Source organism: Amblyraja radiata, chromosome 22 (genome assembly GCF_010909765.2).
Source record: "Amblyraja radiata isolate CabotCenter1 chromosome 22, sAmbRad1.1.pri, whole genome shotgun sequence".
Classification (NCBI taxonomy): Eukaryota; Metazoa; Chordata; class Chondrichthyes; order Rajiformes; family Rajidae; genus Amblyraja; species Amblyraja radiata.
The window spans coordinates 37271333-37297430 of NC_045977.1; the positions used below are offsets into that span (position 1 = coordinate 37271333).

The 26098-nt window shown below is 42.2% G+C and overlaps 1 protein-coding gene across 2 annotated transcripts in view; it reads right to left on the reverse strand.

The window, feature by feature from the left end:
• Window positions 1–26098, reverse strand: part of LOC116985943 — a 261983-nt gene that overhangs the window by 48911 nt on the left and 186974 nt on the right. The window contains exons 116-132 of one of the 2 annotated variants that reach the window (XM_033041072.1): window positions 25843–25998; window positions 24752–24951; window positions 23966–24054; window positions 23100–23230; window positions 21947–22071; window positions 19871–20018; window positions 18637–18849; window positions 17799–17969; window positions 16332–16469; window positions 11800–11849; window positions 10691–10811; window positions 9502–9587; window positions 8014–8143; window positions 6790–6980; window positions 5458–5548; window positions 1898–2018; window positions 1130–1308 (exon numbers count right to left, since the gene is read on the reverse strand). In XM_033041072.1, the coding sequence (XP_032896963.1) occupies window positions 1130–1308; window positions 1898–2018; window positions 5458–5548; window positions 6790–6980; window positions 8014–8143; window positions 9502–9587; window positions 10691–10811; window positions 11800–11849; window positions 16332–16469; window positions 17799–17969; window positions 18637–18849; window positions 19871–20018; window positions 21947–22071; window positions 23100–23230; window positions 23966–24054; window positions 24752–24951; window positions 25843–25998 (2340 nt within the window). The remainder of the gene's footprint in view (window positions 1–1129; window positions 1309–1897; window positions 2019–5457; window positions 5549–6789; window positions 6981–8013; window positions 8144–9501; window positions 9588–10690; window positions 10812–11799; window positions 11850–16331; window positions 16470–17798; window positions 17970–18636; window positions 18850–19870; window positions 20019–21946; window positions 22072–23099; window positions 23231–23965; window positions 24055–24751; window positions 24952–25842; window positions 25999–26098) is intronic. The other variant, XM_033041073.1, reaches the window with a different exon arrangement.

Consider the following 26098-nt stretch of genomic DNA (forward strand, 5'->3'; position numbering starts at 1 on the left):
AAACTCCACACCCTTCAGTACCCGAGGTCAAGATCGACCACAGGTCTCTGGTGCTGTGAGGCAACAGCTCTACCAGCTGCGCCACCGTGCCGCCCATATTGTTTCTATAAAATATTGCAGGCCAGAAATAGTACGACCTGAAAGCTTAAAATGTTTGTAAATTGTTGTCATGCAAGTAGAAGAGAGAAAACACAAAAATATCATATGTAATTAGAGAACTCCACAGTAACAGAGCTGGTAGTGTTGCAGCCTCACATCGCCAGAGACCCGGTTTTGATCCTGACCTCGGGTGCGCTCTGTGTAGAGTTTGCAAGTACTCCCTGTAACTCCGGTGCTCCGCTTTCCTTCCACATCCCAAAGACGTGCAGGTTTGTTGATTAATTGGCCTCTGTAAAACATTGCTCCTAATGTGCCGGGAGTGGATGAAAAAATGGGATAAGACTGGGTGAACGGGTGATGGATTTGGTGGGCCGAACAGTCTGTTTCCATGCTGCATCTCTCAACTAAACTCTAGAGTACAAACCATGAAAACAACTGAATTTATATTGCCCCTCAGACGTAGAGCAACTCCCATTGGGATGAATATCAGTTTGGTACTACAGTAAAAACAACACCAAATAACAATAAAATGCACGCATTCTAACAATTTAGTTAATTTCTAACCAATTCTAACACATCAAATTTTAAAGAATATTTTTAATTGTTGGTGTTAGTTCTGAATCGATCAAAGGATGGCATGGTGGGCACAGCGGTAGAGAGGCAGTTCAGGATTGACCTGGGTTCGATCCTGACTGCGGGTGCAGTCTGTACGGAGTTTGTATGTTCTCCCTGTGACTTACGTGGATCTTCTCCGGGATCTCCAGTTTTCTCCCACACTCCAAAGATACGGGTTTGTAGGTTAATTGGCTTGTTAAAAGTATAAATGATCCCCAGTGTGTGTAAGATAGTGTAAGTGTCAGGGATCGCTGGTCGACACGGGCTAGGTGGGCCGAAGGGCCTGTTTCCGCTCTGTATTTCTAAACTAAACTAAAATAAACAGATAACCATCCTGATATTACAAGATCATTTTAAAATGGTAAAACAATGACAGGGCGGTGCTCTGTAGATTATAGACAATCAGATTACCTACCTCGCTGAGTTTATTTTTCAGAACTTCAAGATGATCAGTGTCAAAATCCAGAGTTCCCAGTACCTCCACGATATCTATAAACACTGTATTATTCAAACAGGCTTCCAGCTGGGCAGCATCATAATTCACTGGGATTAGCTCATCAATGGCACCGGCATTCAACTCTGCAACAGTACAGCCTGAAGGACAAGTGTTGTGTGAACAATCAACTCAAACTATGTAAAACAGATGTTCTAAAACTCCAAAACGGTTGATAAATGCATCTCTGAGATCCAGTTATTAGTTGTGTAGGAAGGAACTGCAGATTCTGGTTTATACCGAAGATAAACACTAAATGCTGGAGTAACTTAGCGGGCGAGGCGGAATCTTTGGAGCAAAGGGGTGGGTGACATTTCGGGTCGCGACCCTTCTTCAGACTGTGAGTCAGGGGAAAGGGAAACAAGAGATATAGGCAGTGATCTAGAGAGACATAGAACAAATGAATGAAAGTTATGCAAAAAGAATTGATGACCAAGGAAAGGTGGAGCCCACAATGGGTCCATTGTTGGTTGTGGGCTAGGTGATAACGAGTTGTGCAGACAGTTAAAAGATGATTTAAGGGTTATTAACATTGCTATTTGCGATGATTATTGCGAAGTAGCATTAACATTGCTGACCCGCTGAGTTACTCCAGCACTTTGTGTCTTACTTAAGATTCCAGTATTTGTGGTTCCTTGTCCCTCCAGTGGCGCTTCAGATTGACTCACTTGAATGTTAATAATGATTTACCTGTTGCCCGCTTGGATCTTCTGTTTTTTCTGAGACGGCCCAGAAACCTAACGACCTCTTTTGCTCTTTTAACCTTTTTTACTTTCCTGATGAACCTTGGGAGGGCTGCTTTGAAAGCAAACTGCAAGGTACAAAGTAGAAGTATAGTTAGCAAACGATTAATTATAAACCTTTGGACTATCTTTGATCAGACTCTACTGGACTTTTATCTTGCACTAAAAGTTATTCATGTGATTCCCTTTAGCATGTACTCTGCGGATGGCTCAATTGTAATCATGTATAGTCTTTCCGCTTTAGAGATAGAGTGCAGAAACAGGTCCTTCGGCCCACTGAGTCCGTGCCGACCAGCGGTCCCACACATGAGCGCTTTCCTGCACACTAGGGACAATTCAGCTGAGGACTGGGAATGCTTCCTGGATTGCCGTGTAGAATACCTGGTTGGGGCCCGGCCGGGGCCTCGCTGGGAGAAGCCCGGGTCGGGCGAAAAGGCTGACGGAGCCTTGGCTGGGACCTGTGTCGGCACTATAGAGGCGTGAAGTGGGGCGTCAACAGCAATGAGGCGTCGGCAGCGGCAATGTCTCGTGTGTCGATCGCAGTCGACGGTCGATGAGAGCATGGAGAACCACCGTGAGGGAGGGAGGGGGAGAACAATGGAGGACAAAATGTGGGGGAACAGCCGTGAGGGAGGAGGGGGGAGAGGAATGGCCAATAGGGGAACGACGACCCACAAAGGACAATGGGGACCCGGCGTGGGGGTACTGTTGGGAGGAGGGGAGGGGGGACAAAAGGAGGAGCCGGCATGCTTTATAACTTTGCCAGAGCAGTAGGTGTCCGCTATTTGTATACATTGTGTATGCAAGCAAAGAATCTCACTGTGCCTAGTCACATGCAACAATAAAGTATTCCTATTCCTAATCATTCTTCCATTCAACCTTTAATAATCATTAAAGTTCACAGTGACTGTGAGCAGTAGAGTGATTGAAGGCAGTAGGCTGCAGAGTGCAGAGAAGATTGATATGGTACTTGCCGATACTCCTGCCGGAGCTACAGGGAACGAGGCCATTCAGTCGTTAAATGCATACTAGCTAAATGTGAAAGTAACTCAAGTTATCCAATCCCCAAACCTCACAGAATCTTTCCTTCTAGATACTTAGCCACTTAGTCATATAGTGATACTGCGTGGAGACGGGCCGTTCGGCTCAACTCGCCCACACCGGCCACATTCGACCCACCTGCCGAAACGTCGCCCATTCTTTCTCTCCTGAGATGCTGCCTCACCCGCTGAGTTACTCCAGCACTTTTTGTGTCTACCTTCTATACTCAATAGATACAAAAGGCACAAAAGATTGAGTATTCTATACTCATTACTCTGGCTGATGAAGGCCGATGTCCCACACAAGAGATTAGTGTGCAAACTTAGAGCACATGGTATTGGGGGTAGGGTAATGACATGGATAGAGAACTAGTTGGCAGACAGGAAGCAAATAATAAGAATTAACGGGTCCTTTTCAGAATTGCAGGTAGTGACTAGTGGGGTGGCGCAAAGCTCGGTGCTGGGTTCCCAGCTATTTACAATATATATTAACAAACAAAGACGAGGGAATTAAATGTGACATCTCCACGTTTGCAGATGACACAAAGCTGGGTGATAGTGTAAGCTGCAAGGAGGATGCTATGAGGCTGCAGGGTGAATTGGATAGGTTGGGTGATTGGGCTGATGCATGGCAGATGCTGTATAATGTGGATAAATGTGAGGTTATCCACTATGGTGGCAAGAACAGGAAGACACATTAGGAAAAGGGGAAGTGCAACAAGACCTAGGTGTGCTTGTACATTAGTCACTGAACGTAAGCATGCAGGGACAGCAGGCAGTGAAGAAAGCTAATGGCATGTTGGCCTTCATTGTGAGAGGATTTGAGTTTAGGAGCAAGGAGGTCCTACTGCAGTTGTACAGGGCCCTGGTGAGACCACACCTGGAGTATTGTGTACAATTTGAGAAAGTACATTATTGCAATTAAGGGAATGCAGCATAGGTTCACCAGGTTAATTCCCGGGATGGCAGAACTGATATATGATGAAAGAATGGGTCAACTGGGCTTGTATTCACTGGAATTTAGAAGGATGAGAGGGATTCTTATTGAAACACATAAATTCATTAAAGGATTAGACAGGCTAGATGCAGGAAAAATGTTCCCGATGTTGGGGGAATCCAGAACCAGGGGTCACAGTTTAAGAATAAGGGATAAGCCATTTAGGACTGAGATGAGGAAAAACCTCTTCACCCAGAGAGTTGTGAATCTGTGGAATTCTCTGCCACAGAAAGCAATGGAGGCCAATTTACTGGATGTTTTCAAGAGAGAGGTAGATTTAGCTCCTAGGGATAAAGGGATCAAAGGATATGGGGAAAAAGCAGGAACAGGGTTATTGATATAAGCTTAAAAGCCATGATCATATTGAATGGCGGTGCTGGCTCGAAGGGCCGAATGGCCTACCCTATAATTAAAGTACACAATCACTTCTTGCTCTCAATCACCATATATGTCAACCTTTAATGAATTTTAGGTCGGGGATTCATTTAAAAATAAACTAACAGGATGATCCATGAGTAAAGGTCATGAGACTTTACCTAACGGAACTAAACTGCATTTAAGTTATGAATATTAAATTAAATTGTCTTAATCTGATTTGTGATGTATCAATACTTAAAATAATTTGAAACAAAACCTTTTTACATATGGATTCAGTTCTTTGATTAAATAAAGATGAAATATTTACGATTGGGATATTTTTGGCATTTTTGCAATTGATAGAAAATTTGAAAATATTAACTGAGAATTAATCAAGAGTTCACAAAAAATGCTTTAGTGCTCTAACAAAAGGATTTATCTTCATAACAAAAGGATTTCAGTATAGGAGTAAAGAGGTTCTTCTGCAGTTGTATAGGGCTCTCGTAAGACCACATCTGGAGTATTGTGTACAGTTTTTGTCTCCTAATTTGAGGAAGGGCATCCTTGTGATTGAGGCAGTGCAGCTGCCTCAAGACTGATCCCTGGGATGGCAGGACTGTCATATGAGGAAAGATTGAAAATACTAGGCTTGTATTCACTGGGGTTTAGAAGGATGAGGGGGATCTTATAGAAACATATAAAATTATAAAAGGACTGGACAAGCTAGATGCAGGAAAAATGTTCCCAATGTTGGGCGAGTCCAGAACCAGGCCACAGTCTTAGAATAAAGGGGAGGCCATTTAAGACTGAGGTGAGAAAATACATTTTCACCCTGAGAGTTGAAAATTTGTGGAATTCCCTGCCACAGAGGGCAGTGGAGGCCAAATCACTGGATGGATTTAAGAGAGAATTAGATAGAGCTTTAGTGGCTAGTGGAATGAAGGGATATGGGGAGAAGGCAGGCACGGGTTATTGATTGGGGACAATCAGCCATGATCACAATGAATGGCGGTGCTGACTCGAAGGGACGAATGGCTTCCTCCTGCACCTATTTTCTATGTTTCTAATGCATGAAGCTTCACATATATTGGTACATAATTAATTAAACAGTACCCGATTCACTTGTTTCCAGGTTGTAGTTAAAGCCAAAGGAAGATTTCCGAGATCATTCTCCACTGTGTTGGAGGACCATGAACTTGGTGAACTAGGAGATAAACAAACAACGTGTTGATTATTTAAGGGTGCCATAGAGTTCAAAAGAATGCAGAGAACTATTACAAGGGTGTTGCCACGTCAAGGGACTGAGCTATAGGGAGATGTTGGGAAGGGTACGACATTATTCCTTGGACGCAGGAGGCTGTGGGATGATCTTATAGAGGTGTACAAAATCAGGACAGTAATACACAGGATGAATGCACATAGTCTTTTACCTAGCATAGGAGAATCGAGAATAAGAGGACAGGTTTGAAGAGCAAGATTTAATAGGAATCTGAGTGGCATCTTTTTCACACAGAGGGTGGTGAGTATATGGAACAAGCTGCCAGAGGATGTATTTGAGGAAGGGACTACAACAGCATTTAAAACACAATTAGAGAGATACATGAATATGAGAGGTTTAGATGGAAATTAGATTGCCCATTTGTGGGCAAAATGGGACTAATTTAGATTGGGCATCTTGGTTGGCATGGATGAGTTGGGCTGAATGGCCTGTTTTCATGCTGTATGATTCAATGAGTTACCACCTTATGTACGAGTAGAATTTTCCACCGTAAAACTAGCCAAAAAGTGTTTTATTGTCATATGTCCCAGATAGAACAATGAAATTCTTGCTGCAGCACAACAGAATATGTAACCATAATATACTGTAAATAAATGATAAACGAGAGAGAAAAAAAAGTTCAGTGTGTATAGATACACATACTCACATATGTTTATATATATGTATATATAACTAGTTCCTAAAGATAAGATTAATCCTTAGTTTGTACAACAATTATGCATTCCCTGGAATTATAGGTGTAGTAAAGCAGAAAGCAAAAGAAAAAACATTTAAATCTGCCAGAATACAAGTCTATATTGTTGGAGAATGTAGCACTGCATATGTTACTTCCTACTGCACTGAACAAACAGGGCTCTGTTTCAAGTGTCTGTAATGAAGTTGTTTCAGGTAGGCTTAAGATACGTCATGCTTCATTGGAAAGAAGAAGTGGTTATATCAATTGCATATATTTTTTATGTAGGTAACAATGAAATAATAAAATTCATGGCCGACTTTGAAAGTTGTTAAGTTGATTCTAAGAATCACAATTTATTTCCACGGCTAGTTGATCATTATTCACCCACATCATTAGTTTCACATTTGGGGAAATATTAATCATGAAAATGCAACTCCTCTCACGTACGTTATTAACGGAGAGAGAGAGAGAGAAAGAGAGTTGGACCCACCCATATCTGCTGGTTCCGGTATTGAGCAGGAATTCAATTGCCATCATTTGATCGTCTGAGTAGGAGGTACATTCCTTCAATGAATCCAAGACAGTAATGTCACAGTTAGAGATGTTGGTCCCTGGAAGGTCACAGGACAAGCGGCCTAAAACTGCCACATCGTCTCTTGTCAGCCTTCTACCAGCAGAGCCCTGAAATCATAGAACAAAGCATGAATTTCAACTGTCGATTATTTAATCTGCCAATAATTAACCCAAACCGTGCCAAGAGGGCGACAAATACTTGAAGGGAGATTTTGAATCTTAGGCTGGAGAATCTGCTCTGCATCTTGTGCTGATTTGAACCATGATTGCAGGGTAGCAGATAAGAAAGGTTGAAATAAGGTAAAGGGGTGTCCGAGTGACCAGTCCGGCCTGAAGAAGTGTCCCAACCCAAAACACTGCTTGTCCAACCTCACTCCCACTTCTCCCCTCTCCCCATCAGGCAAGAGGTACGGAAGTATGAAAACGCACACCTCCAGGTTCAGTGACAATTTCTTCCCAGCTGTTATCAGGCAATTAAATGGTCCTTTCATCAACTAGAGTGCGATTCAGACCTCCCATCTACTTTATTGGACACCTTGAACTATTGAACTTTACCTTGCACTAAATGTTGTATCCTACATCCTTTACCTGTACACTGGGGACAATTTGATTGTAATCCTCTAGAGTCTTTTCTTTAACTAAATAGCACGCAAACAAAAGCTTTTCAGTGTACCTCGGTACACGTGACAATAATAAACTAAACTAAACACTTGTTTGATTTCTCCTTTTAAAACATTATATTTGTGGTTTATTGAAAGGGTTTACAAGGGTTTTGAACATTATCTTACGTTCCTTACTCCATTCTATCCTAGTTGCTGATCATGTTTGTAATTCTGAAGAAAGACACAAAATGCTGGAATAACTCAGCGGGACAGGCAGCATCTCTGGAGAAGGGATGGGTGACATTTCAGGTCGAGACACATCTTCTGAAGTCTCAACCTGAAAGAAGGGTTTCGACCCGAAACGGAGTCTGAGGAAGGGTCTCGACCCAAAACATCACCCATTCCTTCTCTCCAGAGACGCTGCCTGTCCCGCTGAGTTACTCCAGCATTTTATGTCTATCTTCAGTGTAAACCAGCATCGGCAGTTCCTTCCTCCACATGTCAGTAATTCTTGTGTCCACTGTGCAAAATGTTCTTACCAGGCACGAAAAGGCATTTCTCAACAGCTTTTGTCGCCGAGATGATCCTTTTCGTAAGAGATCTATATTTGACCTCCCAACTCCTCTAAAGTATCTCTTACAGCTTCGAGGTGTTCTGAAGTCTGCAGAACTAAAATAGTCAGAGGTTGTCATTTTAATGTCGACCTACATGATTTTGTTTAAAACAGTCTTTAACAACAAAGTCACGATCAATGTCAAAATATGAGGGCCAAATGCAAAATTATTTACTACTATTTTTTTGTTTACAATACTTTTTACCATGAACAACGAGATCTATTCCTGCATGAATACGCTTTGTGCAAGAAAACTATAGGTTAAAATAAAGGCGCATGTACAAATAGTTCATTATTCCGTGGAGGTAGTGTCAACAATAGATAGGGTGAGTGCACAAAGTCTTTTACCAGGATAGGGGAATCAAAAGCAAGGGGACAGAGGTTTAACCGTAGACACAAAAAGCTGGAGTAACTCAATGGATCAGATAGCATCTCTGGAGAAAAAGCATAGGTGATGTTTCGGGTCGAGGCCCTTCCTCAGATGGACTGCCAGGGGAAAGGGAATCGAGAGATATAGATATCGACGGTGATGTAAAGAGTTATAGAACTAATGAATGAAAGATATGCAAAAAAGTAACGTTGATAAAGGAAACAGGCCATTGTTAGTTGTTTGCTGGGTGAGAATGAGTACAGGCAATGAGACTTGCTGGGTGAAAAAGCGAAGGGCAAGATTTAATACGAACTTGAGGGGCAACCTTTTCACGCAAGAGAGTGGGAGGAGGGGTATATGGAACGAGCTGCCAGAGGAGATAGTTGAGACAGGTACTACAACACCATTTAAAATATACATACAGGTACATGGATAGGAAAGGTTTAGAGGGATATGGGCCAAACGTGGAAAATGGGACTAGCTTAGTTGTGGCATTTTGCTTAGCATGGATGAGTTGGGATGAAGGGCCTGTTTCTGTGCTGCATGACAACACTAAATTAGGTACGCTCTTCATTTCCAGCTGCAGCAAGTCATTAGAAAAATTAGCAGAATGTTCTTATTTATGTAATTTGTTCGTATGCAATTTGATACCAAAGTGAGGAGTTCGAAAGGCGAAAACTGGAGACAAAGACTAGAAAATTCTCAAGAATAGGGGCAGCGCGGTGGCGCAGCGGTAGAGTTGCTGCCTTACAGTGCCAGAGTCCTGGGTTTGATCCTGACTATAGGTGCTGTCTGTACAGAGTTTGTACGTTCTCCCCTTCACCGCGTAGGTTTTCTCTGGGACCTTTGGTTTCCCCCACATTCCAAAGACGTACATGTTTGTATGTTTATTAGTTTGGTATAATTGTAAATTATCCCTAGTCAGTGTAGGATAGCGTTAATGTGCGGGGGTTGCTGGTCGGCGCGGACCCGTTGAGCCATAGGGCCTGTTTCCGCGCTGCATCTCTAAACTAAAGTAAAAATATTCATTGTAAAATATCATACTTGAAATACAACAGAAGATCGTCAGGGTAACTGTCTGTGTTTGATGGTGTGCCATTGGATGTCAGTCTATAAGACATACAGCTCAGCTGAAAAGAGAGGCAAAAGTTAAATTTAATGAATAATCAGCAGAAAGTCAACAAGATCAGCAAAATAAATATGCGATTATCAAGTAGCCAAAAACGTCTAATTTGACCATTAATTAATTTACTAGTCATGGGAGTTGCTGTGTTTACATTGTTGTTAGCTAGATATGCATTGTAATCAATGATTGAACTTCTGAGTTAATCCAAAACACAAGGTGCTGGAAGAACTCCACAGGCCAGGCAGTATCTGCGGAGAGAATAGACAATATATCAATGTCCATTCCCTCCACAGATGCTGCCTGACCCACTGAGTTCCTCCAGCACTTTGTGCTTTGCTTAGGATTCCAGCGCCTGCAATTTCATGCATCTCCATTTCGAAGTTAATCCATTGGTGCAGTTTCACAGCCTGCACACGAGCAGAAATTTGTTTATTTCTAAACTAAATTAAAACTAAAACTAAACCTGCCTTTGCCCTTTTTCCTCATGTCTGTTGATATTTAGCAATGATTTTGGTAGATGCACAGTCTCTTGCCCAGAGTAAATGAATCAAGGACTAGAGGACATAGGTTTATGGTGAAGGGGAAAACATTTAATAGGAATCTGAGGGGTAACTTTATCACACAGACGGTGGTGGGTGTATGGAACAAGCTGCCAGAGGAGGTTGTTGGGGCAGGGACTATTTAAGAAACATTTAAGAAAGAGTTAGACAGGTACATGGTTAGGACAGGTTTGGAGGGATATGGACCAAATGCAGGCAAATGACAAAAGAAAATAGGTGCAGGAGTAGGTCATTCGGCCCTTCGAGCCAGAACCGCCATTCAATGTGATCATGGCTAGAAGTGGGTGTAGTGTACCTGGGACATGTAGGCTGGTGTAGGCAAGTTGGAACGAAGGGCCTGTTTCCACGCTATCTCACTCTAGGTCTCTGAATCAAGTGGAATTTCAGCTTCAATGCATGAAACAAACTGCAAACATTGTCTCAATGATGGTTGATATTGGAATAAGGTTCAGGTACCTGCAAAGCAGAACCTTGACGAAAGAAATATGAAGATGCTACAAAGTAATCAACGTTTTTTCTGGGATAAGGTATTTGTGAATGACCTCACCTGACTTTCGTCAAGCACGGCCCTTTTGTTCTTCATGGCTTCAATGAGCTGAAGAAACAAGGTGTCGTTCAGGGTCACTGCTGCACCACAACTGAAGCCTTGCAGGACAGAGGGCGAGAAGCTGAAACAAGCAATATAACAATTAATTCACACTGGAATTGTTCATCCACTTCCACGTAGTTTTGATTCACAAAATATATATGATGTTTACATATACTCCAATCATACTGGGGCGGCACGATGGTGCAACGGTAGAGCTGCTGCCTTACACCGCAAGAGACCCGGATTTGATCCTGACTACGGCTACTTGTCTGTATGTCGTATGTACGTTCACCCCCTGACTTGCGTGGGTTTTCGCCAAGATCTTTGGTTTCCTCCCACACCAAAGACGAGCAGGTTTGTAGGTTAATTGGCTTGATATAAATGTACATTGCCCCTAGTGTGTAGGATAGTGTAAGTGTGTGGGGGATCACTGGTCAGTGCGGATTCAGTGGGGCAAAGGGCCTGTTTCCGCACTGTATCTCTAAACTAAACAAAAAATCTAGCGAGTTAGTTTCCACCTACTTAGAACAGAACTGTACAGCACAGCACAGAAATGGACCATTCGGCCCACATTGACCCTGCTAAACGTGATGCCAAGTTAAACTGATCTCATCTGCCTGAACATGATCCAAATCCCTCTATTCCCTGCACATCCTTGTGCCTGTCTAAAAGCCTCTTAAATGCCACAAACGTATCTGCCTCCACCACCACCCCTGGCAATATGTTTCAGGCTCCCATCACTCTGTATAAAAAAGTTGCCCCGCACATCTCCATTAAACTGTTCCCCCACTCACCTGATAACTATGTCCTCTCATGTTGGACATTTCCACTCTGGGGAAAAGGTTCCGACTATCTAACCTATCTATGCCTCTCATAATTTAATAATCATATCAAATCTCCAACGTTCATGAAAAATACAGTCAGATTATTTAGTTTACTAAATATAACTTAAAAATAGTCTAAAGAATGGTCTCGACCCACTCCTTCTCTCCAGAGATGCTGCCTATTCAGCATTGTGTCTCTACATATAACTTAAAAGTATATTGCTTCAGCTAAAAATTTCTTACGTTTCAAATCTTTTGTTTTTAGAGATAATATTTTCAAAGAACACAGCAGCCTTAAAGAAGAAAAAACAAAAATATTAGATTGACGACTTTAAAGATTAATAAAGCAAAACATAATACACAGTTGAACAAAATCAACTAACATGTTGTTTGGCTAATTCTATCATAAGTGATGAAAACATGTAGGTTTATTATTGTTATGTGTACTGAGGTACAAGGAAAGGCTTTGCTTTGCATTCTATTCAATCAAATCAGATAATAGTATAGATAAATGCAATCAAGCTAAACTCAAGTACAATAGGTAGAGCAAATGGGAAGCTTTGGCATGCAGAGTACAGTTCTCAGCATTGTAGTGCACCAGTTGCAGATACAAAGTCTAACATCCTAATGGTGTAGTGGTGAATCAGACATGAATCAGTGGTGAAATTACATGTGGAGTTCCCCAGGGCTCCATTCTGGGGCCTCTTCTGTTTAACATCTGACATGCTTCCACTGGCTCAGATCATGAAAAACATCAAAATATGTTACCATAGTTACGCAGACGACACACAAATCTACATAACAATATCACCAGGAGACTATAGTCCAATACAAGCACTGAGTAGATGCATTGAGCAAATCAACGATTGGATGAACCAGAATTTTCTCCAATTAAACAAAGAAAAAACTGAAATAATTGTTTTTGGAGCCAAGGAAGAACGATTAAAAGTTAGCACCCAGCTTCAAATGGTAATGCTAAAAACAACAAACCAAGCCAGAAACTTAGGAGTAGTCATGGACTCAGACCTGAACTTCAACAGCCACATAAAAACAGTCACAAAGTCAGCCTACTATCACCTAAAGAATATATCAAGGATTAAAGGACTTATGTCTCAGCAGGATTTGGAAAAACTTGTCCATGCATTTATCTTCAGCAGGCTCGACTATTGTAACAGTGTCTTTACAGGTCTCCCTAAAAAGTCGATCAGACAGCTGCAGTTAATTCAGAACGCTGCTGCTCGAGTCCTCACTAAGACCAAAAAAGTAGATCACATTACTCCAGTTCTGAGGTCTTTACACTGGCTTCCTGTCTGTCAAAAAATTGATTTCAAAATACTACTGTTGGTTTACAAAGCACTGAATGGTTTAGGGCCAAAATACATTTCTGATCTTCTGCTTAGCTACGAACCACCCAGACCTCTCAGATCGTCTGGGACAGGTCTGCTCTGTGTCCCCAGAGTCAGAACTAAACATGGAGAGGCAGCATTTAGTTTTTATGCACCACATATCTGGAACAAACTCCCAGAAAACTGCAGGTCTGCTGCAACTCTCAGCTCTTTTAAATCTAGACTGAAGACTTTTCTGTTTGCCGCTGCCTTTCAGTAAACAATACAATTTATTAATTACCTATACTGCACTGTAACTTCTATTCCTGGTTTTATTCTATTTTAAATATTTAATTTGATTGCTTTTAATTTTGTAATTATTGTATCAGAATAATCTAATAATCGTTTTACATCTAAATGTCATTTTATATGTGTTTCTTTCCAATGCTTTTAATGTTTTATGTAAAGCACTTTGAATTACCTTGTTGTTGAAAGGTGCTATACAAATAAACTTGCCTTGCCTTGCCTTACACTGGTTTATTTAAAAATACCCTGGTTTCCAACTGCAGATGTTGGAAAAAATCGAAGATAGACTTAAATGTTGGAGAAACTCTGCGGGTGAGGCAGTATCTATGGAGCAAAGGAATAGGTGCGTTTTGGGTAGAGACCCTTCTTCAGACTGATGTGGGGGTGGGGGAGGGGCGGGAAGAAGTCAAGAAGAGGCGTGGGAGAGCTGGGAAGGGGAGTGGAAGGAGGGAGAAAGCAAGGACTACCTGAAATTGGAGAAGCCAATGTTCGTACTGCTGGGGTGTAAATGACCCAAGTGAAATATGAGGTGCTGCTCCTCCAATTTGCAGTGGGACTCACTCTGGCCATGGAGGAGGCCCAGGACAGAAAGGACTTGGAATTGGAGGGGGATTTGAAGTGCTGAGCCACCGGGAGATTAGGTTGGTTAATGCGAACTGAGCGGAGGTGCTGGGCGAAGCTATCGCCTAGCCTGTGCTTGGTCTCACCGATGTAGAGCAGTTGACACCGAGAACAGCGGATGAAATAGATGAGGTTGGAGGAGGTGCAGGTGAACCTCTGCCTCATCTGAAAAGACTGCTTGGTTCCTTGGATGGAGTCGAGAGGGGCGGTAAAGCGACAAGTGTAGCATTTCCTGCAATTGTAAGGCAAAGTAGCATGGGAGGGGGTGGTTTGGGTGTGAAGGGATGAATTGACCAAGGAGTTGCGGAGGGAGTGGTCTCCGCGGAAAGCTGAAAGGGGAGGAGATGGAAAGATGAGGCCAGTGGTGGGATCCCGTTGGAGGTGGCGAAAATATTGGAGGATTATCTGTTGTATATGACTGGTAGGGTGGAAGGTGAGGACAAGGGGTCTCTGTCCTTGTTACGAGTGGGGGGATGGGGAGTGAGAGTAGAGCTACGGGATATAGAGGAGACCCTGGTGAGAGCCTCAACTATAGTCAACGAGGGGAACCCCCTTTCCCTAAAGAATGAGGACATCTCCGATGCCCTGATTTGGAACACTTCATCCTGGGTGCAGATGTGGCGTAGACGGAAGAATTGGGAGTAGGGGATAGAGTCCTTACAGGAAGCAGGGTGAGAAGAAGTGTAGTCCAGATAGCCATGGGAATTAGTGGGTTTGTAGTAGATGTCTGTTACCTGCGATGGAGATAGTGAGGTCTAGAAACAGTAGGTAGATGTTGGAAATGGTCCAGGTGAATTTGAGTGCCGGGTGGAAGTTAGTGGTGAAATGGATGAAGTCAGCGAGTTCTGCATGGGTGCAGGAGGAAGCACCAATGCAGTCGTCAATGTAGCGGAGGTAGAGTTCGGGGATAGGGCCACGATACGCCTCGAACTAGGATTGTTCGACGTACACTACAAAGAGGCAGGCATAGCTGGGGCCCATGCGCATGCCCATAGCTACACCTTGGATCTGGAGGAAATGGGAGAAGGATGGTTCAGAATAAGCAAAAGTACTATAATAAGCAGTGAAAAAGAGGAAGAAATTCAAGGATGTGACCAAATGTGAATTTACAAATTACAAATGGCTGCTGGCCATTACATTGATTTAGATTTATTAGTGTCACGGGTACCGAGGTACAGTGAAAATCTTTGTTTAGCGTGCTCGCCAATTAAATCAGTTGATACTACACATAAATACATTCAAGCTAAACTCAAGTGTAATAGATTGAGCAAAAGGAAAGGAACAGAATGGAAAATACGGTTCTCAGCATTGTACTGTAACAATTCCAGAGACAAAGTCCAAGGTCACACAATGGGGTATAGGTGAATCGGTCAGTACCCTAGATTACGGAAGGTCTGTTCAGAAGCCTGAATCTGGCGGTGTGCACTTTCAAGCATTTGTACCTTCTGCTCGACGGGAGAGAGGGGGGGAGGAGGAATGACCTGCTGGGAAAGATCTTTGATGAAGTTAGCTGCTATTCCGAGGCAGTGTGAAGTGGGTTGCCTCTGCATATCAGCATGGATTGGAAGAACTGAAAGATACAGAATGGAAACAGGCCCTTTGGCCCACACCGATCATCGATCACCTGTTCACACTAGTTCTGTTATTCCAGGGTATTATGGCATGGAGCCACTACACAAAAAAACATGTGTAAGAATTGCTAATACTGGTTTACATCAAAGATAGACAGAAAAAGCTGAAGTAACAGCTGGTTAGCCATCATCGCTGCAGACAAGGAATAAGTGACGTTTCGGGTCAAGGCCCTTCTTCAGACTGAGACTCAGGGGAGAGGGAAAAGAGAGATATGAAAAGTTTCATAGAAGAAATTAATGAAAAGGACAAATCAGAGCCAGCATCAATGATCAAGGAAAGGTAGAGCCCACACTAGTCCATTGTTGGCTGTGGGGAAGATGATAACGAGTGGTTACAAACAGTGATACTCAACAAGAGGACAGTGAATTTAGTACAACGACTAGGCTGGGGGAGGGACTGAGAGAGAACGGATGCAAGGGTTACTTGCAGTTAGAGAAATCAATATTCATACCACTGGATTGTAAGCAAATTATGAGGTGAATGTCTATCATGTCTCTTCCAATTAATAGTTTCTGAAGAGCCAACTGAAGAATACTCATGACAGGAATAGATCGGGTAGATACACAAGAGTCTCTTGCCTGGAGTAGGGGAATCGAGGACCAGACATAGGTTCATGGTGAAGGGGAAGAGATTGAATAGGAATCTGAGGGGTAACTTTTTCATACAAAGGGTGGTGGCGTTTGGAACTAGCTGCCAGAGGAGGTAATTGAGGCTGGGATTATCCCAATGTTTAAGAAACAGTTGAGAGGTACATGGATAGGACAGGTTTGGAGGGATATGGACCAAGCACAGGCAGGTGGGACTAGTGTAGTTGGGACATGTTGGCCGGTGTGGGCAAGTTGGGCTGAAGGGCCTGTTTCCACACTGTATCACTCTATGATTGTCACTCACCTGATCGGGTACCCACGATTTATTATTGACGTCATTAAACTGCAGATCAGAGGAGAGCAGCGTGGAAGGGATATTTTTAACTAATTCACTCGGAATCTTCCTCACAGCTTGTACGGGGTCACTTTCTGTTTGCAAAATCTGTGTTAGAACAAAAAGCAGAACAGTGTACTTCATCGGCAACAATTGGGATTACAAGTAATAAGAGCAAAATTAGGCCATTCGGCCCATCAAGTCTACTCTGCCATTAAATCATGGCTGATCTGTCTTTCCCGCTGAACCCCAATTTCCTGCCTTCTCCCCATAACACCCAACACCCGTACTAATCAAGAATATATCAATCTTCCCCGAAAAATATCCATTGAAGGCCTCCACAGCCTTTTGTGGCAATGAATTCCACAGATTTACCACCCTCTAATTAAATAAATTCCTCCTCTTCTTCTTTCTAAAGGTAAATGGTAAATAACAACTAGAGAATGGTCTTGAACTACCAACTATCTAATTGGAGATCCTCGTTAATTGGACTATCTTTAATTGGACTTTACTGGACTTTATCTTGCACTAAACATTATTCCTTTACTCCTGTATCTGTGCACTGTGGATGGCTCGATTGTAATCATGTATAGTATTTCTGTGAACTGGTTAACATGCAACAAAAAAGTTTTACTGTATCTCGATACAAGTGACAATAAACTAAACTAAAACATCGATTATCCATGTGTTGGTGTAGGGTATTCACTGTCATGATGAATACTCAAATTATTTTGTACATATTATTTAGAAATCTTAAACTTAATTCACAAATTTTATTAACATCAAATCATGTGTGATGCAAATCATAGAACATAGAACTGTACAGCACAAGAACAAGCCCTTCGGCCCACAATGTCTGTGCCGGAAATTATGCCTGCATTTGATCCTTATCCCTCCAATCTCTTGTACGTATATAAAAGCCACTTAAATGTGGCTAATCATGTGTGTTTCCAGCACCATCTCTGGCATTGCGTTGCAGGGCCCCACACTCTCTGGGTAAAACACTTGCTCAGCACATCTCCTTTCAACTTTAATTGGACACAAAGTGCGAGATGACGCGTTCGTAGAGTTGCTGCCTTGCAGCGCCAGAGACCCAGGTTCCATCCTGACTATGTGCTGTTTGTACATTCTCCCCAGATACAATCTGCGTGGGTTTTCCCCGGGTGCTCCAGTTTCCTCCCACACTCCAAAGACGTACAGATTTGTAGGTTAATTGGCTTCTGTAAAAATTGTAAATTGTCCCTAGTGTACGGGGTGATTGCTAGTCGGCGCGGACTCGGTGGGCTGATGGGCCTGTTCCAGCTGTTTCTTTAAACTAAGAGTATGGGTGACGTTTCGGGTCGAGACCCTTCTTACATCTTTAACTTTTTCCTTTAAACTTTGCCCCATGTAGCCCGATTGGTCCGAATCTATCAGAGACTGTTCCATAACACTCACCTTCTGGGTGATTATCTGCTGAGCAGCTGATGATGCATCTTGAATATTTCTGACAAATTCAAGGTTGGTGGTGACATTGGCAAGTACAGTGGGTCCAATATTCTCTAATACACTGATTGGAATACCATCTATCAAGGTTCCAATCCTGACCAAGTTGTTTGTGTTATTGAACTAATGAAAGGAAAAAGAGAACATAAATTCCAAGCGACAGAACAATCTGCAACATTGATAGTGAATGGGAAATTCATCACAAGTGTAAACCAACTTGAAATGGATCAGGAAGCTTTGGTGACAGACCCAAAGCGCTGGAGTAACTCAGCGGGTCGGGAACCCTTCTCCCTTGTCCAAAGCAAGTTATTCTCAGTGTGTTTCATTATGTTAATTTAGTTCAGACAGAAACAGGTTTTGCAAATGCTGGTTTACAAAGTTTGGGGCCGCACAGTGGCGCAGCGGTAGAGTTGCTGCCTTACAGCGCCTGAGACCCGGCTTTGATCCTGACTGCGGGTGCTGTCTGTACTGAGTTTGTATGTTCTCCCCACGTCCTGAGTGGATTTTCCCTGGGTGCTCCTGTCTTGTTCGACATTCCAAACATGTACAAGTTTGCAAGTTAACTGGCTTCATAAAAAACTGTCCTTGGTGTGTAGGAAAGTGCTCGTGTATGGGATGAACGCTGGTCGGAGCGGACCAGGTGGGCCGAAGGGCCTGTTTCCACACTGTTCTCCACTGTCTAAAGTGCTGGAGTAACTCAGCAGGTGAGGCAGCATCACTGGAGGACATGGATAGGTGACGCTTCGGGTTGGGACCCTTTTTCAGATTTCCTTGCTTGTTCGGATCTTACCTGGTAACCCAGAGTGGATAACTTGGCTATAATTTGCTTGGATTGGTCAAGTTGCCACCCTCTGACAGTACTCAGACTGGCCAAGGCTTGCACAATGTTGGTGGCGGCCGTAGCTATAATCTGTGTCCTAGAGAATCCGACAGCAGCTTGTCCCAAGTTTATCAGAGTACTGGCAGAAAAATTGGAAACCTTCGTCAGCAACGAACGTGACAGCTGCAGAATGAGAACAAAATAAAAGAAAACAGTTAATAAAACCAGGTAACTTGTTGTACAGTTATTTAGGAAATATGTAAAATTGGTGGAGCAGTGGTAGAGTTACTGCCTTACAGTGCCAGAGACTCATATTTGATCCTGACTACAAGTGCTGTCTGTACGGAGTTTGTACGTTCTCCCCGTGAGCGTGTGGGTTTTCTCCGGGTGCTCCGGTCTCCTCTCACACTTGAAAGACGTACAGGTTTGTTGGTTAATTGGCTTCTGTAAATTGTAAGTTGTTCCGAGTGTGTAGGATAGTGCTTGTGTGCGGGGATCGCTGGTCGGCATGGACCCGGTGGGCTGAAAGGCCTGTTTCCGCGTTGTATCTCTGAAGTCTAATGTCTTAAGAATTAAGTCCTAGCCTGTTCAACCTCTCCCTATAGCTCAGGCCCTCAAGTCCTGGCAACATCCTCGTCAATTTTTTCTGCACTCTTTCCAGCTTAACTACGTCCTTCTTATAGCAGAGTTCCCAAAGCTAAACACAATACTCCTAACACAGCCTCACAATGTGCTGTACAACTGTAACATAACATCCCAATCTCTAACCTCAATACCCCAGCTGATTAAGGCCAGTGGATCAAAAGCTTTCTTGACAAAACTAGCTGTGGTGCCACAAGTTTTGGAACTTGAATGGAACTGGATTGGAACTTCTCAAAATGGTTTCAAAAGAAATTAAAATCAAGCTGGATGTTTAAAGTGTAAATGGTCTGATATAACTCATTTTCCACATTTCACTGTCTCTCTTGCTCAGTCACTCTCTCTCTCGCTTGCTCTCTCTCTACCTTGTTCGCTCTCTTTACTCCTCCCTCCTACAACTCCTTCCCCAAAAAGACAGTCCTACCGATCATGTGTTGTGACAACTGAAGGCTTAAAAGCTCTAAGTGCAAGACCTGGTTCTGCCAGGCACCAACCTTATTAACGCAATGCATGCAAGACGGGTTAATTGCTTGATAACTTCTGAAGACTTTTTTCAATTATTTACCTTGCTCAGTTCATCATCTGCTGCATCCGATGACACATTGTTCTGACAGATTTGGTTCACCTTTTCAAGAATAGTCAAGGCTTGTTCCTCAGTCACACCTTGAATGACATTTCCATCACCAATGAAGCAAATAAGGGAATCTGGAATCCTAAAAGAAAATGTTAGAGATGTATTGTCAGCTCAGTGATTGTAGACGTGAAGATTCAAACATATAAGAACCCGTGTGTAGGAAGAAATTGCAGATGCTGACTTACACTGAATGGAAATGATGGGGTAACTAAGCGGGTCAGGCAGCATTTCTGTAGAAAAGGAATAGGTGATATTCAGGACGTGCCCTTTCTTCAGACTCATGTATGATGAACACAGGTCTGATGTAATGAAGGCATATGGTATGCTTGCCTTCGTGTGTCAGGTCATTGAGTGCAAAAGTCAGGAAGTCATGATGCAGCTTTATAGGACTTTGGTTAGGCTGCATTTGGAGTATTGTGTGTAATTCTGGTCACCCCATTACAGGAAGAAAGTGGGGGCTTTGGAGAGGTTGCAGAAGAGGTTTACCAGATGCTACCTGGGTTAGAGAGTTTTAATTATAAGGAGAGGTTGGACAACTTTTGGTCTGAAGAAGGGTCCTGACCCAAAACATCACTTATCTCCAGAGATGCTGCCTGACCTCCTGAGTTACTCCAGAACTTTGATTTTTTTCTCCTGGAGCTTTGGAGGCTGAGGGGACGCCTGATAGAAGTATATAAAATGATGAGGCATAGATAGGATAGACAGCCAGAATTGTTTTTCCAAGGTGGAAATATTAAAGATATAGGGCATAACTTTATGGGGAAAGGGCAATGTTTAAAAGGGGGCATAATTTACAGATACAGCATGGAAGTAGTCCCTTCAGTCCACCGCGTCCATGCCGACCATCGATCAACTGTTCACACCAATTCTATGTTATCCCACAAAACAAAACATTGCTGGAGTAACTCAGCGGGTCAGGCAGCATCTCTGGAAACAAAGGATGGGTGACGTTTTGGGTCAGAACTCTTCTTCAGAAGATTAAAGGAGATGTGTGGGACAAGTGTTTTAACACAGAGAGTGGTGGGTGCCTGGAACACGCTGCTGGGGTGGTGGTGGTGGCAGATATTATAGTGGCATTTAAGGGACTGTTAGATGGGCACATGGATTTGCAGGGAATGGAGGGATATGGATCATGTTTAGTCAGATGAGATTAGTTTATCTCAACATTTTGCTTGGCATAGATATTGTGGGTTGAAGGGCCTGTTCTCTTCTATACTGTTCTACAGTCTACGTTATTTGATATATTGTAATAACATAACAATGTTGAAATCTTGTTGTGAATAGTTTCCTTATGGAACATACCTGTAGATATGCATAAGCAGTCAAGAATCCTGGTAGGAGTTGGAATCTAATGGCCTCCTTTTTTGTGCAGAAGACTTTATATAATGCAGTTTGAAGCTATATACTTTAAAGTGATCTGTTTAAACTGATTACTCCCCATTTTATTAGCTTTGACCACCAGCAGAGGTAGAGCACACGGGTTGTTTTGCCATTAAATAATCAGGCAAAAGATCTTTTGTTATAGAGTCATAGGGTGATACAGTGTGGAAACAGGCCCTTCGGCCCAACTTGCCCACACCGGCCAACATGTCCCAGCTACACTCATCCCACCTGCCAGCGTTTGGTCCATCTCCCTCCAAACCTGTCCTATCCATGAACCTGTCTAACTGTTTCTTAAATGTTGGGATAGTCCCTGCCTCATGTCTTTTTGTTGTGGGAGGAAAGTGGAGCACACAAAGGTAACCCATGTGGTCACAGGAGGAACATGCAAACTCCACACAGACAGCACCCCCAAGGTCATGTTCGAACCCGGGTCTCTGGTGCTGTGAGGCAGCGGCTCTACCAGCTGTGTCACAGTGCTGCCCTGATGAATCCTTTCAAATTCAGTTTTTTAAATTTTCTAACAGCATTTCGTGACATTTTTGAAAAATATACACATTATGCATATTTACAAAATATATTAATTTCTTTATGAAATCGCAAAGATATAATCTTTTAAATACATACCCTGAAATATTAATAGTTGGATCTCTAGTCTCCAGTAAATTAATGTAGAACTTTGAGAGAGCAATGGGAAGTGTCACTTGATTTAGAAGTGCCTGGTTTTCAGGGTCTGTTGCAAAGTCTTGAAGCTGTAAAAAGTAGATAAAGAGAAACTACAAATAATCCGAGGTTCTGGCTAAGTATACATAAAAAATGTCTTTGCATTTATGAATTAACAATGAAGCTCTGAACTACATAGTCTTGGGGCATTGGTTTCTATTTTTAGGTGTATATCTGTGTGTGTGTGTGTGTGTGTGTGTGTGTGTGTGTGTGTGTGTGTGTGTGTGTGTGTGTGTGTGTGTGTGTGTGTGTGTGTGTGTGTGTGTGTGTGTGCGTGTAAAATGTATGTGTGCATATATATGTGTGTGTGTGTATATATACAGTATATGTGTGTATGTGTATACAATATATATATATATGCGTGTGCGCACATATATATATATATATACACGTATGTGTGCGAGTGTGTAAAATATATATGTGTGTGTATATATACAGTATATGTGTATACAGTATATGTGTGTGTGTGTATATATATATATATATATATATGTATATGCATGTGAGTGTGTAAAATGTGTGTGTATATATATATATGTGTGTGGATGTATACATGTGAGTGTATGTGTATATATATATATATATATATATATATATATATATATAATATATATATATATAATATATATATATTATATATATATATATATATATATATATATATATAATATATATATATATAATATATATATATATATATATGCATTACAATCTTTTCATTATATTGTTTACAGAGTACTATGTTATCATGTTCTGTTGTGCTGCAGCGTAAGAATGTCATTGTTCTGTCTGGTACATATGACAATAAAATACTCTGTTGAAGAGATTAAAGAGAATCCCCAAATGCTCCATGTTTAACCTTTCAACTGCAATAAGAGCAATAATCCCAATTCCACAAGCCCGTCTTTTATCAATCATTCTTTGAACCATTCATTTATTCCATTGTTGCCTGTTGACATGTTCCCTGTTTGACCCCACTAACCGTGAAAAATACAGAAATGCTGGAATGACAAACTATTTCTGTATTCTAACCCAGAGTAAACCGAGAGTTACATACAATTGATTCGTTGGCAAAAGACAGAAGATCGGCTACTGACACGCGATTCATAAAAAGTCCCAAGTATTCAGCAAACCAGGCAGTGGAGTTCAGGACTGGATTAGTGACATTGTAGCATCTTGGTTTAGGATCTGTCACACACAGCGAGCAAACGGTTAAAATTATAAATAATACAAGATTTTAAATTGACTTTAGAAATGATAACTTTGAGCCATTCAGACACAAAAACCCTTTGTGTTTCTTACAAGTCCATGCAAAACCTATGGAACAATTTTACAATAGTTTTAAGGTGAGGGGGGAAAGTTTTAATAGGAACGTGAGGGGTATATTTTCACGCAAAAGTGTTTGGAATGAGCTGCCGGAGGAGGTAGTTGAGGCAGGTATTATTGCAAGTTTAAGAAACATTTAGACAGGTACATAGATAGGACAGGTTTACAGGGATAGGGACAAAATGGTGATGCATCTGTGGAATTCTTTGCCACTGACAGTTATAGAGGCCAAGTCAATAGATATTTTTAAGGCAGAGATAGTTAGATTCTTGATTGGTATGGGTGTCAGAGGTAATGGGGAGAAAACAGGGGAATGGGGTTCAGAGGGAAAGATAGATCAGCCAAGGCCTAATTCTGCTTCCATCGCTCATGAACTTACGCAGGGAGGTGGAACATGTCGATGGGGCATGTTGGTCGGCGTGGGCAAATTGGGCTGAAGGTCCTGTTTCCATGCTGTTTGACTATAACATTACGGTACTGGTACGTTGCAGGGTAAAATTAATTCACTCTGTATGCAACTTCAAAACTTATCCTGGCAGAAATTATCAATATATTCCTATTATATCAATTTGCTATGAAATAAGAATGCCACATTACCTTGCTGTAGATAGGTTCTGATGCCACTGTAGATTTCTATTTGTTTGTCAGGGGTAAAGTCAAGGTAACGACCACTCAAAGTTTTCACACTAAACGTGGAACATAAATTGGAAATATTAATGAACTGAGTTGTTAAGTTGTTACAATTTGTTTCTAACTATAGAAAAAGCATATTAAATATCCATAACATTATCAGAAAATAACAATATCCAGGGGGGTTCAGTGGAAGGGACTTGCAATATATCTAAACCTGAAAACATAACTCTTGGGTTTATGCATTCCTAAACCAATGGCTCATTGCAAAGAAGTAATGTGGAAACTGACCACACTACTGCTGAATCAAGCCAATAATGCAATTTGGATTCTTGTAGATAATATATATATTTTATTCATTAGACAATGCATGAAGCAACTCAGATGCAGTTCTGTAAACCCATTATGTGAGCAAATAAAATTTCACGCAGCATCTCTGGAGAAAAAGAATAGGCGAAGTTTCAGGTTGAGACCCTTCTTCAGACCTTTCTCCCAAATGTCTCCCATTATTTTTCTCCAGAGATGCTGGCTGACCCGCGGAGTTACTTCTGTGTCTGTCTTTGGTTCAAACCAGCATCCCTACACAAATAATTTTTCGGGTTGGCTTGGAATCATAGTTAATAAATAGTCACCAATACAGACTGGTTTGTAATTTTGATAATGTGACGCTTGAACTGCCATTTCACCAACTTGGAATGAAGATGAAATTTGCTGAGAGAAGAATAGATTATAAGTGGGTGCAATTATACTTACATTTTCCTGAATGGAAGGCATGGGATTCCCAAGGTTTCGTTGGAAGTCAGGAGATCAATGGTGATGGAGGGCAGGTATGGATTTAGCCTCGAGTTCAGCCATTCATCCTGTTCTGTCACATTGAGAGCAGGTAAGTTGTTAACATATTGAGGCCAAAGACCTATTATGATGGCAGCTTGGTTAACATCTGTCAGATTTCCCTGAAAAAAAAAAAAAAGGCGTTGTTATTATTTTAGACATACAGTATCATGAAAGCAATGGTCGATGTGGACTGGGTGGGCCGAAGGGTCCGTTTCCATGCTGTACCTCTAAACTAAACCAAACTAAACCACAAAGTGCTTGAGTAACTCAGCGGGTCGGGCAGCTTCTATGGAGGGAATGGACAGGTGCTGTTTCGGGTCGGGACACTTCTTCAGATTGATGGAGTGGGGGGGGGGCAAAGTTGGAAAAGATAGGTGGGGATGGAGCAAAGTCTGGCAAGTGACAGGTGGATACAGGTAAAGGGGGGAGAGTGATGGGCAAAAGAGTGGAGTAAGTGACAATGGCTAGGGGTGAAAAGGAGACTAAAGAGTGTCAGAAGAGGAGAGAAGAGTGTTTAGTTTTATAGATACAGCGTGGAATCAGGCCCTTCAGCCCACTGAGTCCGCATTGACCAGCAATCACCTATACACTAGTTCTGTCCTACACATTAGGGACAATTTACAGAAGTCAAATAACCTTCAAAACTGCATGTCTTCGGGGTTTGGGAAGAAACCGGAGCACCCGGACAAAACCCATGCAGTCACAGGGAGAACGTACAAACTCCACAGAGACAGCAGCTATAGTCAGGATCGAATCCGGGTCTCGGTGGCAGCAACTCGACCGCTGCGCCATCTTGCCGCCCAAAAGAGGAGTGAAATGTAAAGCTGGAGGGAGGATTACAGGGGGATGGGAAAGAGAGAAGATAAAAGGGAAATATGGGTCTAGGAGATGGGAGATGAGTGTGCGGAGGAGAGAAAAGGTGCCGTCCGATGGGGGTGGTGAGAGATATTGGGAGAAATTCTGAGAAAATGGTAGAAATTCCAAGAATAAACACAGCATTGGCAGCTCACATTGAGTGTCTTTTGGTTGAACCGATCTACAAAAGCTGCCAGGTTCTGGATGGGCTGGTAATTAATTAACACCGTGGTCAGTAAGTTGCTGTCGTCAATGATCCCTGGCCTGCTCAACAAATTTGCCAGATCGTTGGGGTCTGTGGCTTGTAACACCTGCAAAAACACAATTGGGAAAACATTTTGAGACACAAACATAAAGACAATAGATGCAGATCCTAGGCAAGAACCGGCGGACGTGGAACTTGCCCGAATG